At 45.7% G+C, this 16,822-nt stretch overlaps 1 protein-coding gene across 1 annotated transcript in view; it reads right to left on the bottom strand.

Moving 5' to 3' along the window:
* ILDR1 (immunoglobulin like domain containing receptor 1) overlaps positions 1 to 16,822 on the bottom strand; it is a 33,963-nt gene that overhangs the window by 10,896 nt on the left and 6,245 nt on the right. Inside the window, exons 2-5 of the mRNA XM_008146661.3 lie at positions 8,936 to 9,106; positions 7,463 to 7,612; positions 1,986 to 2,105; positions 1,552 to 1,698 (exon numbers count right to left, since the gene is read on the bottom strand). Of these exons, the coding sequence (XP_008144883.2) occupies positions 1,552 to 1,698; positions 1,986 to 2,105; positions 7,463 to 7,612; positions 8,936 to 9,106 (588 nt within the window). The remainder of the gene's footprint in view (positions 1 to 1,551; positions 1,699 to 1,985; positions 2,106 to 7,462; positions 7,613 to 8,935; positions 9,107 to 16,822) is intronic.

Here is a 16,822-nt window from a genome sequence, read left to right as displayed (position 1 = left end):
ATGAACTCTAACCACTTAGGAGGAACTCCTCTCCGCCAGAACCTGTTTATTAGCCGACAGTGGATACATTTATCATTTATGCTGAGTTTCTCCCCAGTCCTGCCTATTTTGAGTGTCCCACTGGCCTAGGGATTCTAAGAAGACACCTTGAGAGGGTTTTTCTCATCTTTTCCTGCATATTAATATGTCATTGACAGTGACTTCTCCATGGTGTCTCTCCAAGAGGCCCCTGAAAGGTAGGGAGCGCCTACTGTGGGAAATTCAGGCTCCTGTGAGTCAGATGAACATGGATTCGACACTGTACTACCACTGCTACTCACTATCTGTGTGACTTCTCTGACCTTCAGTCCCCTCGTCTGTCAAAAGTGATGATACTGGCCTTCTAGGGTTGTGAAGATTCAATGGGGAAATATGTACAAAGGGCCTACACAGAGCAAACATCCAATAAAGGTTAGTTCTCTTTTCCTGTAAGACATCAAACCTCGGAACACAGGCCTGAAACCAGACTCAAGAGCATTGACCTCAACATTGTAGATTAAGTTTTGTTTCCATCTTAAGAAGCAATTCCTTATTTTTTCCCTTAAAAAAATTCCCTTTCAAATGTACCAAAAGGATAAGAGTGGTTATCTCTGGGTGCTAAGATTAGTCTTTACATATTCCAAAATTTCTGGAATTTTCTCAGAAATGTAATACTTTACTGATATTATCAGGAACAGGATATATTATTTTAAAAACACAAATACCACTTCCATTTAAAGAAGTTGATTCCATTCTAGCTACTTACTAAGAAAAGATCATTGTAGAATAATTTATTTTTCTCTTATCTTCACCATGCATTCCACAGCCAAATTGTTTAGGGCATGTCATAATTCTGTTTTAAAAAGTCAAATGTCAGCCCAAAGAAAGAGCAAGATCTTCTTCTGCTCCCTCTTTCCTTCCTTTAACACAGAAATTCTCAAAGTGTGGCCCTTGCCCAGGAGAATCACATCACCTGGGAACTTTTAAGAAATGCAAATTCTCAGGCCCACTCCAGACCAATTAAATTAAAAAAAAAAAAAAAAAAACAAACACTGGTGGTGGGGGCCAGCAATTAAGCTTTAACAAGCCTTCGAGGTGATTCTGAAGTTTGAGAACCACTGCTTAACACCTTTTTCCTCAGATCTACTCTTTTCAAGTCATCTCTAAGGAGTGGCCCCCTCTCTCTCACTGCGACATTTAAACCATCCCTCCAGCCACCTCATGTTAAGCAAGGTCAGTGCTAAGAGCAAATAGTGGAGCACAGGTTTACCAGAGCCACTGAGGAAATGCTATCAGTAGGCAGAGCCACTTGGAGAAGGCCATAGGCAGGCTAGAATGAGGACAGGAAAGAAGTCCTCTCACTTGACTCTGTAGCCCAAGGATCATTTTCTGGGCTGAGGCCAAAGACCCCCGAGCCTGTGATGGGAGAAAGTTGTGGAGGAGAACCTGGAAGAGCCGATGGTTTTGAAGTTGATCTGTTTGGGGCACCAGGCTCCAGCAGCAAGCCAGCCCACTGCTTGTCCATCCCCTCACCTTCCTCAGGGCAGCAGCAGCGGGTGGGACAGCAGGGGCAGCGGATGTAGCAGCAGCAATACTGGGGACAGCACTGGCACCAGCACACTCCAATCAGCAGGAGCAGGAGGAGGGCTCCCAGAATGATGAAGATCACCGTCAGCCAGTCTGCAGGGGAGAAGCCAAGCAGGGGTCACACTAAATATACAGGGGCAGTTCTAATATCCTAGAGGTCTAACAAATACAGCTCTTGACCTACAGATTAAGGTTGAACAATATAATGAAAAAAAAAAAAAAGGTTAGCTTTGGTAAGAGAACTTCAGAGGCTGGCAATCCAAAAATAACAACCTGGCTTTGCTTGTTTCTGCTTTTTTCTTTCTTTTTTTTTTTTTTTTTCCTGTATGAAAAAAGTGTCATGGTGGGGTGGACAAATAAAAAGTTCCCACAGCACTTACGCAGGACAATGAGCTTCACCTCCTTATCTGGATCACCTGATGTGTCCCCTGGAGCCTCAATCGCACAGTAATACACTCCGTGGTCCCACCACATCACTTCATTAATCACAAGATCTGCTCCTGCAAGAAAGGAGGAAGAATGTGCACTGATTGAGAGAGAAGGAAATGCTTTCTGACCTATCGTAGATTCAAGACCCTAGCATTGTCCTTCCACATCTTAAGTGGGCCCCTCATAGTTCAGAGAAAGGCCTCAATTCCTTTTTTTTTTTTTTTTTTTTTTTTTTTTTTTAAATTTCTTTATTGATTAAGGTGTCACATATTTGTCCTCATCCCCCCATTCCCATCCCACCCCTCTCCCCACGCATGCCCCAATCCCCTGTTGAACTTAACCGTTGGATAGGCTTATATGCATGCATACAGGTCCTTTGGTTGAACTCTCCCCCTCCCTGCACCCTCTCCCTACCCTCCCCTATCCTCCCTCTGAGGCCCGATAGTCCGATCGATGCCTCCTTGATTCTGGTTCTGTTCTTGTTCCTCAGTCTATGTTGTTCATCATTTCCTCTAGATGAATGAGATCAAATGTCACTAGATATATACTAATAAGAACTGAATGTGAGACGAGCAATAATATTTATGCTGACAGGCAAATGAATCAATCTGTAGCGAGCTTCCCCCTGGACCAACAGTTCTTTTGAGACCCAATTTCGATGTCCAGTAGTTCCTTATGTGTACATGTCAGCACTGACCCCTCAGCTCTGGATGGTGGACAAATGGTGGTAATGGAGGTCCGACTCCCTCTGGTTTGGTCTCGGCCGAACCCAGGGGCACGGCGTCACCTGGACTAAGGGGCACGTGGCCTCACCCATACCCAAGGGGCGCGTGGTCTCACCCGGGCCTGCGACCCAGCCTCACCCGGATGGATCCAGGGGCGCACGGTCTCACCCGGACCCAGGATCTGGCTTCACCCGTACCCAGGGACGCTTGGCCTCTCCCAGACCCAGGGGCACGTGGCCTCACCCGGGCTTAGTTGCACAAGGCCTCACCTGGATCCAGGGACACATGGTCTCATCCAGACCCAGGAACGTTTGGCCACTCCCATACCCAGGGCCACTTGGGCTCACCCGGGCCTAGGTGCATGAGGCCTCATCCGGATCCAGGGACGCATGGTCTCACCCGGACCCAGGGACGCTTGGCCTCTCCCAGACCCAGGGCCACTTGGGCTCACCCGGGCCTAGGTGCACGAGGCCTCACCCGGATCCTGGGACACATGGTCTCACCCGGACCCAGGGGTGCTTGGCCTCCCCCAGACCCAGGGCCACTTGGGCTCACCCGGGCCTAGGTGCACGAGGCCTCACCCGGATCCAGGGACATATGGTCTCACCCGGAACCAGGGACGCTTGGCCTCTCCCAGACCCAGGGCCACTTGGGCTCACCCGGGCCTAGGTGCACGAGGCCTCACCCGGATCCAGGGACACATGGTCTCACCCGGACCCAGGGACGCTTGGCCTCTCCCCGACCCAGGGCCACTTGGGCTCACCCGGGCCTAGGTGCACGAGGCCTCACCCGGATCCAGGGACACATGGTCTCACCTAGACCCAGGGACGCTTGGCCTCTCCCCGACCCAGGGCCACTTGGGCTCACCCGGGCCTAGGTGCACGAGGCCTCACCCGGATCCAGGGACACATGGTCTCACCCGGACCCAGGGACGCTTGGCCTCTCCCAGACCCAGGGCCACTTGGGCTCACCCGGGCCTAGGTGCACGAGGCCTCACCCGGATCCAGGGACACATGGTCTCACCCGGACCCAGGGACGCTTAGGCCTCAATTCCTTTTATTGAGACCCTCCTCTTTCTCCAAACAGTATAATGGAGGTAGAACTGACCAGTCATTGAGTCCTATGAGGTATTTTGAAAGCATTTGTATATATCACCTCATTTAATTCCTACCACAACTCTCCAAGTGGGTGAGGTAGAGATTACCACTTGTCTGCCAGTGTCTATTCTCCCTTTCTCTCATAGTCATAAAATTTTTGGTCATCCAGAATAAAGTCAGTATTTCTTATTCTCTCTTACAGACGGACACGGACGTATGACTCAGGGCGGATAGAGTGTAAGCAGAAGTGTTACATAATAATTGAAGAACTTTCATAAAAACAGTCTGGGGACACCTTTACCATTTTGTTCCTCATTTCCTCTTTTTTTTTTTAAATCCTTACTTGAAGATATGTTTTTTTCCCCCCATTGATTGTAGAGAGAGAGTAAGGGAGAAGGAGAGAGAGAGAGAAACATTGATCGATTGCCTCACATATGCGCTTTGACTGGGGACTGAACCCACAACCTGACCAGGAACCGAACTCGTGACCCTTTGTTGCATGGGACAACGCTCTAACCACTGACCCACACTGGCCAGGGTTGTTCTTTATTTCTTCTTCTACTCTGTTATCTGGAAAGCAAATATGATGGCTGCCATCTTGGACTATGAGGTCGATGATGACATTCTTGGTGGGTTGGAAGGAGCTTGAGGCCCTGAGGACTTAATGGAAGAGAGCCACTACTACAATAGTTCTGGACTATCTACTTTCAAATTCATATAAGAGAAGAAATAAACTTTATTGTTTAAGTCAGTAATATTTGGGGCTTTTGCATATTCACAACTGTAATCCTGATACGTGGGTGCTACACTTGATCTTAGCCAAAAGGCCGAGAAGCGATTACGTGGGTACTATTACTAGCTGCATTTCAGATGAAGAAACCGAGAGGCTTAGCAGGCCTTAGCCTTTCCCAGGAGGTTGACAAACCGGCTTAGCAACAGAGAGCTAGTGCTTACCAGAGGTAGGTCCAAACCCTGTCTCTCTGCTTCACTATTGGTGCTCTTAACCACCAAGTTCTAATATCCTCTCCAAACTAGGTAGACAATGCCATAGCCTGGATCACTTGCCAGCTGTGAACAGATATCTCTGGATCTTAAAGGAATAGGTTATGAGATAAACCTGGATAAGCAAGGATGAAATGCCATTGTTTTAAGAGTAAATGTTACTAAAAAAAAAAAAAAAAAAAGAATGTTAGTTATCATGAACACCAAGTGCTGTGCTCCCCCACTGAGACAGACGAATGGGATGTTCAAGATTAGCAAATGCAACACAGGCTCACTAAGACCTTTTGTGGGTCCAGCACTATGTTAGACACTGTGGACGATTTCAAGAGGAAATGCGGGAGATCTGAAGAGGAATAAGACCCATCTCTGTCCTAAAAGGGCTTAAAGTCTAGTCAGAGGCATCAGGGCAGCCTCCATGACCCCATTATTTTAGCCACAGAAGTGCCAGAGGACATCTTCAAATTCTTAAAGACCTTACTTGACAGATTTGCTCCTGCTTAGTTGACAATCATATCTGCAATTCTTCTTTTTTTTTTTTTAATTAAAGTATAATTGGCATAGAATACTGTAATAATTTCAGGTGCGTGACATAGTGATTCCACATTTATATACATATGAAATGATCACAATAAGTCTAGAAACCATCTATATATCTGCAATTCTTTCTTATATGTTTGTCAAGAAATATTTATTGAGGAAATGAAACAAAAATGTAAGGTCACCCACTATTGGAGCTAACTTTGACTTCTGTTTCCTTCTCTACGTCAATCCCTGTGATTTTTTTTCCTACTTATGATTTTTCCAAACCCACTACCTTTCCTAGAAACAAGCTGTTTCTATACCACAGACTTGGAAGAATGGTGAAAATGCTTTGGGGGAAATTCCCCCTCAGAGGTTAATGTGTGTTATAAACCTTCCCCAATTTTTATTAGAGACAATGAAGATTATTTTAGGGATGTCAGAGTAATGAGAGCATTCAAGTATGTTAGCATTTTAAATGATTCAAGAACTGTTTTGACAGGTTCACCACAAATGATGCAGAAATGAGCATAAAAGTATCAGAAAACAAGGCTCCTGATGTCACAAGCTTGGAGCTAGAAATAAAACCAAGGGGAAATGCCACTTTCCCATGGGAGTAAGAAAGAGCAGAGTCTGACCCAATGTGGCTGGTTGGGAATGGAGGTAGCAGACAGCACTGCTCAAAATTAGGAAAAAGAAAGAAAAAGAAAAAAAGAAAAACCAGAAAGAAAAAAAGAAAAGCAGGGACTATCACCTTTGGGGACTTTTATTCGACCTTCAAAAATTGTAAAGGAGACTTGTTAATTAAAGAGACTTATCAGAGCTAAGTCTGCGGGCTCTGGAGAAAGTGGAACCACGCTGAATCTTTGAGAATGCCCCTAAAGACGGGAAAAGAAGGACAGTTGTGGCCTAAAGCCGGGAACACGGCTTGGGGGAATCAGAGGTTGAATGTCAAAGGATCAAACATAAGTTTTACAGCCAAAGTATTAGAAACAAAGTTGGAAGCAAATGTTAAACTGGCTCCCTTTAAATGATCTACCTTTAAATGGTCGAAGAATATCAACTGATTTCTTCACATTGTTGCTATGGGAATTCTGAGTGGCCTGCTGGGTGTATTTCCCCCACCATTTTTTTTTTTCTTTTTAACCAGCAAATGTTTACTTCACACAGTACACAAAGCTCATTGAAATAGGCTCTGAATTTTGTGCCAATAACCCATTACACCAATCCTGGATTACAAGATGGGAATGTGGGGTGCTAACCCATCGACCCCAAAGAATGCTGAGTGATCATAACTAAAGTTCACTGCACACCTTCTGTTGCTAAGGGCTTTATACATATCATCTCACGTGATCCTGACAACTCCCCAGGTACTGTGGCAAGTTTCACTTTATAGAAATCGAGGCTAAAAAAGTTGAAGGGACTTGCCCAAGTTCACACACCCTATAAGTGAACTCACACCTGAGTCTAATCACCACAAAGAATAGATACGCTTTAAGCCTAGCTCTCACATATCCCATTTGATATTCACTTCAGTGTGGGGAGACAGAGACCATTATGCCCATCTTGCAGATGAGGCAGCAGAAGCTAGAGAACACAGCTGCCACGGTCACTAAGCCCGCATGTGGGAGTAATGGGACACTCAGTCAGGTGTTTTGGATTATAAGCCCAATGTTCTTTTCTGTACCACTGAAGGGTGCTGGTCTGAAGGTGGGCATCTACTTGGAAGGCTCCACTTCCTTAGATGTGTAAAACAGGCACGGCCAGAGGGAAACCCAGGAGCCTGGAGTGCCAGCAGGCCCTGAGAGCAATTCGTGGAAGGGTCAAAGGAGCCTGGTCCACACCTCGGCCTGGAATCTCAGGGACACAAAGGAAACCATCCACTCCTACACCGTTAGCCAAAGCTCACCCAGAGACCAACTTCCAGGGAGGTGACTTCCAGTGTCAGGGCACATTCTGTACTGGTACAGCTGGCGTTTTCCTCTAACAAGGGCAGGGACCCAAGCAGACCATCAGGCAGCAGAGAAAAAGGGAAATCCCCACAATGACTCAGCCTGGTGTCTGCACCTCTGCACCCTCACTCACGGTTCTGGATGGTGATCTTGCGCTGCCGGTAATCCGCCCCCAGCACAGGCTCATTCTGGCCCCGCCTCTGGGCCACGATGCGGACCTCTCGCTGGCTGTCATTGCAGTCATTGGAAGGGTCCTGGCCCAGGGATAAAGCTGCCTGGTATGCTGAGGAGAGAGGACACACCTAAGTCACACAGCAATGGGGAACTCCCAGGAAGAAAGGTGCCCTCACTATGAACCTCTGTGTCCCCGGGGCATCTTGTTAGCATGAAGATTCTGATTCTGTGGGTCTGGGGTGAGAAGCAGAGATTCTGCTTTTCTAATGAGCTCCCAAGTGATACCAGAGACCCACACTTTGAGCTCGAGAGTCCAGAATCCCCCCAATAGGCCATCAAGTCTGGATGAATCCCATCCCAACTTCCTGAGTCTCATTTTTAGTGGCCCCAGACTCCGCTTCCTTAAAATACACCTGCCCTTACAATACAAAGTTTGAAAGCTATTAAATCTGCTGGGGAAAATGGCCACTATCCTAGTCTCACCTACCTTCTCACTTAACCCAGGCATTTTAAGAGTACCCCCTCCCCCCCCCCCAGGAAACTATACCTGAATTTAGAGAGAGAGGGGGGTCTTTTGGGGACAGCATCAGTCTCCATGGGTGGCTAAGACAGGTGTTGGGGTTCATACTGACATTTGTAGGACTAAAAGAGGTAAAGCTGATGCCTCCCCCTCCTTTCATCTCAGGGAGTTCATCTGCTTCCTTCGAATAGGGTGTCTGCTTCTGTTCCCAAAATTTCTACAAGGTTAATTATCCCAGGCTGACAGTGGGCATCTGGGTTCCTTTGTTCCTTGAGAGAGGCAGAGGTGGGCAGCTAGGAAGAGCTTTCGTTCCAGACAGCGGAACCAATTGTTATTTAAGAGGTCAGATATGGCTAAACATAGGGGAATTGTGCATCTCAGAGATGTCAAACAACAAATGTACTCCCTGGGGGCAGTGAGCTTCGTATCACTGTTTAGTCAGCAGGGGAGTGACTTCCACCAGGAAGGCTGGCTGTAGAATCGAACTTGGCAGTGGGCACAAGTTCACAAATGACCCTTCCTCATGCATCCCAGGGGGTGCAAGAGCTTTCTTGTCAGCATTCTAAGACTAGGGTGACGAGAGGCAAATCTGCATCCACATCTCAGCGTGCTGGCACAGACGAGGAGGCAGAATTTGCTCTGCCTTTTACTTAATGTCTGAGCTGCATTAAGTCTTTTGAGAACAAGGTGGGACATACATCTCAAAATAAATAAAATAGTATGTGACCTTCAATTAGTTACTCCATCTGCTTAGGCTCAGTTTATCTATAAAATGAGGGGGCTGGATTAAGTGATTGATCTCTATGGCTTTTCACTTATGAGGATTTGTGATCCTAAATCATTCCTACCTACACCCTAATGGCAATACTTCACAAAGGGACCCTGGCAGAGCCAGAGAGGGAGGACACTCACACGCAGAGTAGTAGTCAAAGATGGGGTCCTTGCAGAAGGACTTGAAGCGCCACGTCACTACCACGTCCTGGAGCTGGGCAGAGGTGGTGTAGTCACATTTGAGGACAACAGAGGCAAACAGGGTGACATAGCGCTCTGTGTGCTGGACGGTCACCAACAAGGACAGACACCCTGCAGCCAAGAGCAGGAGACAATGCTGAAGGTAGACCAGATCTCTAGGAGGTGACCTACTTCGGTTGGTGGGTAATAAAAGCAATGCAAATGAACCACCACACTGCCTGACTGGTTGGGAGCTCACAGGTGGAGTCTGAGTTCTTACTTGGCCTGGGGAAAATGTGGGGTGGATACTGCACAGACAAAAGGGAAGATGGCGAAGAAAAAGATCAAGGACAACTCCCAAGGAGCTCATGGTCCATCGATAGTAATAATACATACAGCAATAATAAAGCAATTATATTAAAACTAGAGGCCCGGTGTATGAAATTCATGCACGAGTGTGGGGGGGTCCCCTCAGCCCAGCCTGCACCCTCTCCAATCCAGGATCCCTTGGGGGATGTCCGACTGCCGGTTTAGGCTCGATTAGGAATGTCCAACTGCCGGTTTAGGCCCAATTCCAGGAATCGGGCCTAAACCGTCAGTTGGACATCCCTCTCACAATCCTGGACCGCTGGCTCCTAATCGCTCACCTACCTGCCTGCCTGGTTGCCCCTAACTGCCCCCTCCCCCGGCAGCCTGGTCACCCCTTACTGCCCCCCTGGCCAGCTTGGTCGCCTCTAACTGCCTCCCCCTGCTGGCCTTGTTGCCCCACGCAGCCTGCTTGTTCAGTAGTTTGGTCGTCCCTCACTAACCCCCCTGCCGGCATGGTCGTAGGCAGCCATTTTGTGAGGGTTAATTTGCATATTACTTCTTTATTATATAGGATAAGCCCACATTTGTACTGGAGTGAACTTGCTAATATATATTTTCTTCACATAATTTTCTCTTCATTTCCCTAAGGATAAATTTCAACCTCTACAAGGCCTCTAAGGCTGGTCACGTCTGTCTGCAGCCTTTCTCTCCTGCCTCATCTCCCTTCACGCCATGCCTTACACTCAGAGCTTCGGCCATGCTAGGATTGCCGTCTTCAGCAGGTCTTCCGGCATGTGGATCTTGCAGCTGCAGCACTCTTCCATATCATTGGCTACCATTCCACTCCCTTCACTAGACTAATTACTATTTATTCCTTAGGTCTTTAGCTGCACCCTCACCTCCTCAAGAAGCCTTCCCTGACTACAAATCTGGAAGAGGGGCCTCCCTCTGTTTTCCCCAAGTGCCTCATCTTACCATAAGGAGCACTTTTTCACACTTCTTAGTGATGGCCTGTTTACTGTAGGCCCTGAGAAGGCCGACTGGGTTTGTCTCTAACTCACTGTTCAAACACAAGTGCCTCATATTGTGCCTGTCACCGCCTTGGCAACCAACAAATGTTTGTTTAATAAAAAATGGAATGAATAACCAGAAATACATTAACCAGTTGTCAGGTCAACATAAGCGTAGAGCAAATGAAACAAATCAGACTGTGCCAAATTTTATCAAGAAAGACTTGAAGGAATTAAACACACTTTTTTTATTTAAAAAAACTCCCTCCTCTTACTTTCCCAATACACATACTGCAGATCTGCCTTGATGAGGAACCAGGTGGCACAGACATGTCAGGTGGGACTCTGGCAGTCAGAGGGCCACACATAATTGATATCTTGTAATGTTCCTATATCGATATGGGTTCTAGGCCGGGTTATAGGGGATCTTCTCAAAGGAGGGTTAGTGCAGAGCAGAAGCACTCAAACTTGAGCCTACACCACCTGGAAGACTTGTGACAGCCCAGACCGATGTCAGCAGGAGTTTCTGATTCAGTAAGACTTGGGTGAGGCCCAGGGATTTACATTTCTAATAAATTTCCAGGAGACACTGATGCTACTGCTCTGGGCATCATACTTTGAGAAACACTGGTGTAGACTAGATTTTAAAACAGCAACCACCTAGGCTTTGGACTCAGATATGATGTGGTTCAAATCACTTTACAACTCAGACATTGGACAAATTATTTACTCTCACTCAGCTTGTGCTTCCTCAACTGTAAGTGGAGATTATAACAGTACGACCATCAGGTCCTTGCAAGAATTCAATGAGGTAATCCACATCTGGTGCTTGGCACAGTGCCTGGCACCTACACTGCCACGTTAGTGTCAGTGTATGAGTCTCCCTCTTTCAAACTGGAGTTCTCAGGTATAATTGCCTTTATTTTGACTGAGTTACTCCCACAAACAAAACAAACATAGACACCCATTGCAGAGCAGCTGGGTGGGCCTCTCTCAGTGGCCAAAGCCATTGGTCGCACCTCACCTTCTGGACACAGCCCACAAAAGGTAGTCTGTTGAGGCTTATGACGGGCACCCACACCTGCTTTTCTCATAGCCATGGAGAGGCAACAGAATGCTGCTCAGAACAGGCTCTGGCCCCCAGAAATGACCTGAGTCACCTCCCGAGTTGGGCTGTAAATGAGGATGTGCCACGACAGCTGAGCTGGAGAGAGGGTCTGCAGCAGTGTAGGGGAGACCTGTGGATGGGGAAACCTTCACAAAGGAAGAGATTTACGCGAGACTCTGACTCGGGTAGGACAAAGATGACACATGAGAAAGAGAGGGCAGAGAAACTGACCATTTCAGGATGGAAGATAAGCACAGGCCCTTCGCAGGAAGGGGCAGTTACTTGGGGAACCTGGAGGGAACCAACCTAGCTGGCATCTCTGGCTTTATGGGAAGCAGAGGGGATAAATAAGGTGGAGCTGGTGTGGTGACCAGGAGGTGGGGAGATGGAGTGAAGTCTATAGCACACTCCAATGTCTAGTTAACGGATAATCACGGAAGGCTGTTCTGAAGAAGAGTAATAGGGTGACAGTGGTGTTTTCAGGAAGATGACTTCCTTGTTCAGCTGTGAATGAAAAAAGAACATCATTTTGAAAACAAGCCTTCCGTAGTTTGGGGGAAAATAGCTGCTGTCTATCAGGTGTAGGATTCCTGGAAATCAATACAATCAACAGAAGAGCCAGTGACCAGCATCTCATGCCTAACATGAATTCTATAGTTATCTGCTGTTTTATTTTTGCTTCTCCACCGTCACCCTATTTTGTTTTGTTTTGTTTTGTTTCCCCAGAACTGACCTGAAATAGACTTTGGAGCTTTTGCCCAACAACACAGCCTAATGAACAGAAGGGACTGCAATAAGATTCCGACAATGAATTTTTCAACACTAGCTCCTTTTGTACAGTAACACACGTGGATTGGAATAGGGAGAAGACGCTGATTTGCAGTCTACATATGACCCTAGGTTTGCATAGCACTTTCAGATATTTTCTTTTACACACTAAATATGACCCCTGGGAAATGATGAGCTGTGCCCATGTCATACACAGCAAATCTGAAATTGGAAAACGTGACTTGTCTGTGGTCGTTCATTTTCTAAGAGAATATGATTTAAGATTCTTCCCCTGAGCAGCTCTTGCCACTCTGCCTGGCCATAAATAAAAGAATGTGTTTGGTATTCATTGGCTTGCAAAGAACTAAAACATGGGGCCAGGCTACATGAGCAATAATTAATATACACTTAACAACTATCATTCTGATACTGTAATAAATAACTTACATGTTCTTAATTTTGCTGAATAGTAATTCAACATAAATAGCAGTTTATGAAAAGGACTCTACTCAACATTATTTGTATAGAGGTGGGACATTTGCAGGGGAGGGAGGGCCGGCTTGCTGGGAGTCAGAGGAGGGAGTTTGGTGGGGCCAGAAGTTGCTCTGTAGTAGCTTTTTGGATTGCTGAATCTGACACTCTGAGTCAGGAGAGTAGGGACAAGGGGAGCACCTTCATTATCAAATCCTCATTCAGCTCCCCTTCCATGAATGCCCTTATTATGGGCAAAGCACACCTGGGGTCAGAGAACTCACCTTTACCAACGTCAACACTGGCTGTGCTGCCTTTTATCCTCTATTCAATTTCATCCCTTATGTGAATATTGAGCCTTAAAATATTCCAGGTTCCCAGATATGCTGACCACACTGAGCTCACTCACAGTCCCTCTGAGGGTTTGCCAGCCCAATAGCATCCTGCACAGCTCTCAGAATACCTCACATGGAAAGTAGGGAGAGGTCCCAGGATAAAAGGTGAATGAGCAACAAGCAAACCCTTCTTCCTTCTTCTCAGTTGTTTCTCTACATCTACTGTATGCTGGGCCGTGTACATATATTGTCTCTAATCCTCACAAACCCCCTAGGGTGGGATCATCCCTGCTCGTCTTTGTGGGCAAAAGTTCAGACAATAATCCAAGCCCTCTCAGCTTCAGGATTTGAATTTGGGGCTTGCTTACAACAAAACCCAATCTTTGTATTTATTTATTTTAACCCACTCTTTCCCAAGCAGGCAAGTTTAACCTTCCAAGTGAAAGGAAGTCAGGTACTGGATTCTCTAAAAGCAGGAGGATTTTTCAGATTGAGAAAAAGACAAAGGAAGTAGCAAGTCCATCTCAAAGGCAAAAACCTCCCATCTTTATTTCCCTTTAGATTGTAACTTCTCTATAAAACTAACCACATTGGGCACACACACTACTAAGCAGATAAGGTTTCCAAGAAGAGGCCAAAAGCAGCAAAATCAGGGTTGAAAATATGAACAAATTAAAAAAGATAAACGCCTTGTTTAGAGATTGCATCACTGCTCTTTTAAACTGAGTTCTACAAGTTTTCAAATTCGTAAGTTGTATTTTTATTCTTAGAGGCCTGGTGCACGAAAATTGTGCTGGTGGTGGTGGTGGTGGTGGTGGTGGTGGTGGGGTGTCTCTCAGCCTGGCCTGCGCCCTCTTGCAGTCCGGGAGCCCCTAGGGGATGTCTGACTGATGGCTTAGGCCAGTCCCCATGGGAAGCAGGCCTTAGCTGGCAGTCAGACATCCTTAGTGCTGCCATGGAGGTGGGAGAAGAGAGGCTCGCCAGTGGTGAGCCCAGCCTCTGGCTGAGTGGACTGACCACCAGGGGGCAGCTCCTGCATTGAGCGTCTGCCCCCTGGTGTCAGTGCACGTCATAGTGACCGGTCGTTCTGCCATTTGGTGTATTTGCATATTAGCCTTTTATTATATAGGAGGATTTACTTCATCCTGTGGCATCTCTTTATTCCCAATTCATTGCCACCTAATTTCCTAGCTGTCTCTTTTCATTTTTCCCTTGAAAACATTAATTCTAGAGACTGACTTTCTGAGTTCAGATTCTACCTTCACTTCCCACCAGTTAAAAGACCTGATAAGTTATTTCCAAACTCCAGTTGTTTCTTTACACGCAAAATTGAAATGATACTAATACTTGCCTAATAAAGGGTTGTAGTGAGGATTAAATGAGATAAATGTCCAGCATTTAGGAAAGAGCCTGGCACATCCTAGGCACTCGACAAAGACGAGCTGTCATTTGTATCATTTGTATGTATCTTGCCTGCCTTAAAATACTGAGATCAACTGAGACAATCACGTAAAAGCATTTTGAAAGAATTAAAATGATACAAATGTAAAGGATCACTACTATCTTCTTTTTGCAAAATGAGTTAGTGCATTAGAAGCTTTTAAAGCTGTGTTGCTTTGTACTCTGGCAAACCCGTTCACAAGTTCACAATTTACGTCCTCTGAGAAAGAGGAAGGGAGGAAGACCTGTCATTTAAGAGTGGAAAGGTAACTTCAGATGAGATACCAGAGCTCATGGGAAGGAGGGAAAGGGAAGGGGATTCTCTGTTTCCCGCCATGAGGTACTTTCCAAGACGACGCTGCTGTGCAGAGTGGGGACTACCATCTGACATTAAAGTGGAAGAAAAACATACCGAAAAAGAAGAGTATCTTTACAACTAAATGCCATGTGCTCCCAAATATATGCATATCTCTGTACATTTATTTTTTCATTGTCTTCCCTGTCAACAACCATTTTGGGCAAGATGTTTTACAGTTTCTAGAACATATTATCCATACAGCATAGGGATATAGGTGCAAAGATTTCTCTCTCTCTAACTAAGAACTGTTTTCAGAATACTAGATGGCATTTCCCTCCTTTCCACATGAAGGGTCATGCTTACAAGGGGATGGTAGCTGGGGACTGGGGGCTGGAGGCGGGGGGAGAACACGGTCTTTCCTGGCAAGGGCAGTGGCCTACTGCTGACGCTGACAGAAGGTCTTGATTCCCGAGTGTTTTTCAGATACCCAGGCACCTCTAATCCAGTAAGCATGTTAACAAAAAGTACACAGGTCTAATCCTATCAGAGTTTACCTCTGAGCAAGCTATCTCCCCAAGTATATTTGCCATCGGTACTTATTACATTTCCTCAGATAACAGTGCAAATATGAGACGAATAAAGGGGAAGAGGGACTGGCAATGAGTACAGACAAGAAGTAAGGGACCCAGAGAGTTAGGAGAGAGTTGGGGCGGGGGAGGAATTATGTCTACATATTACATCTTTGACAAAGGTCTGGCCTGTGTTGCTCAACAAGTGCTAGGCACTAAGCCTGTGGCTACCCTGGGGAGGAAACTGACATACACTGAGCACTTACATGCTGTTAGACATAGTATCGGATGCTTAATATACAGTATCTCATCTAACTTTTGCAAAAATCCCATGAGGTAAGTTTTATTTTTATCTCAATTTCATAGGTGAGGAAAATCCACAGGGAGCTTAAGTAACTGGTTTAAGGTCATGCGGCTAGAAAGCAGCAAGCTAGATTTACATTTATACCTCTAAAATTCCAAGGCCTGGACTGTTTCCAGTGTATCAGATGCCTTCTGGATAAGTTTTTCTAATGATGGAGGTTTAACCTTTAAGGGATATTCCCATATTTAAGGCACATTCACAATTTTATTTTAACCATTTTGTATAGAAACCGCTTTTTACTTTTTTGTAATATAAAATAGTAAGAAATTTCAAAAAATTAAGAAGGGTGTAACGTAAAAAGTTCCTCTTTGCTTGCCATGCATTCCACTCTCCAGAGGTACCACTGTTGATAATTTGGTGTGTATCCCTTTCCACATCTTTTCCTATGCTGCTCTTTAAAAAATTAATCATAAACAACTTTGTTTTTTCTTCAAACTAATGGTACATCATTATATTCTATAGATTTAATTATTTTGTAGATCTAATTGTCTTAGTGGCTACCTAAAAATTCACTACATGGATGAACTATATTTACTTACCCATTTTCCTAATAATGGGCATTTCAGTTGCTTCTGATTTATCACTATTACAAACAATGCTGACATGAATTGTTAAAATGAGTGTCTTTATATAAAATATCTCTTCACATGCATGCCTTCCAGTAGGATATATTTCTTAAAGTGAGATTGCTGGGTCAAAGGAGAGAAGGCTTTATATTTAAACTAGAGGCCCGGTGCACGAAATTCGTGCACAGGTAGGGTCCCTAGGCCTGGCAGGTGATCAGGGGCCCCCGCTGGCACCCGCCTTGACTGGCCTTGTGCCTGCAGGCTGGGGGCAGCTCCTGCATTGAGCATATGCCCCCTGTGGTCCGTGGGCATCATAGCAACCAGTCATTCCGCTGGTCATTCCACCGGTCGGTCAATTTGCATATTAGGCTTTTATTATGCAGGCAACTTCAGGGAAGAAGTTCATATTCCCATCAACAGTGTGACAGTCCCATGTTTCACCACAATCTTTCCAATAGGGGAACATAATCAATCTTTTAAAATTTTTGATAAACTACCAGGTGAAAAAATAGCCACTCAGGTGGTTTGAACTTGGTATTCCTTTAGGGGTAGAAGACAAAACCTGGTTAAGAGGCAGATGCTCGGAGTTTCCCAAAGTATGTCAATCAGA

Source organism: Eptesicus fuscus, chromosome 3 (genome assembly GCF_027574615.1).
Source record: "Eptesicus fuscus isolate TK198812 chromosome 3, DD_ASM_mEF_20220401, whole genome shotgun sequence".
In the NCBI taxonomy this organism is placed as follows: domain Eukaryota; kingdom Metazoa; phylum Chordata; class Mammalia; order Chiroptera; family Vespertilionidae; genus Eptesicus; species Eptesicus fuscus.
This window is presented reverse-complemented; position numbering and strand designations above follow the sequence as displayed.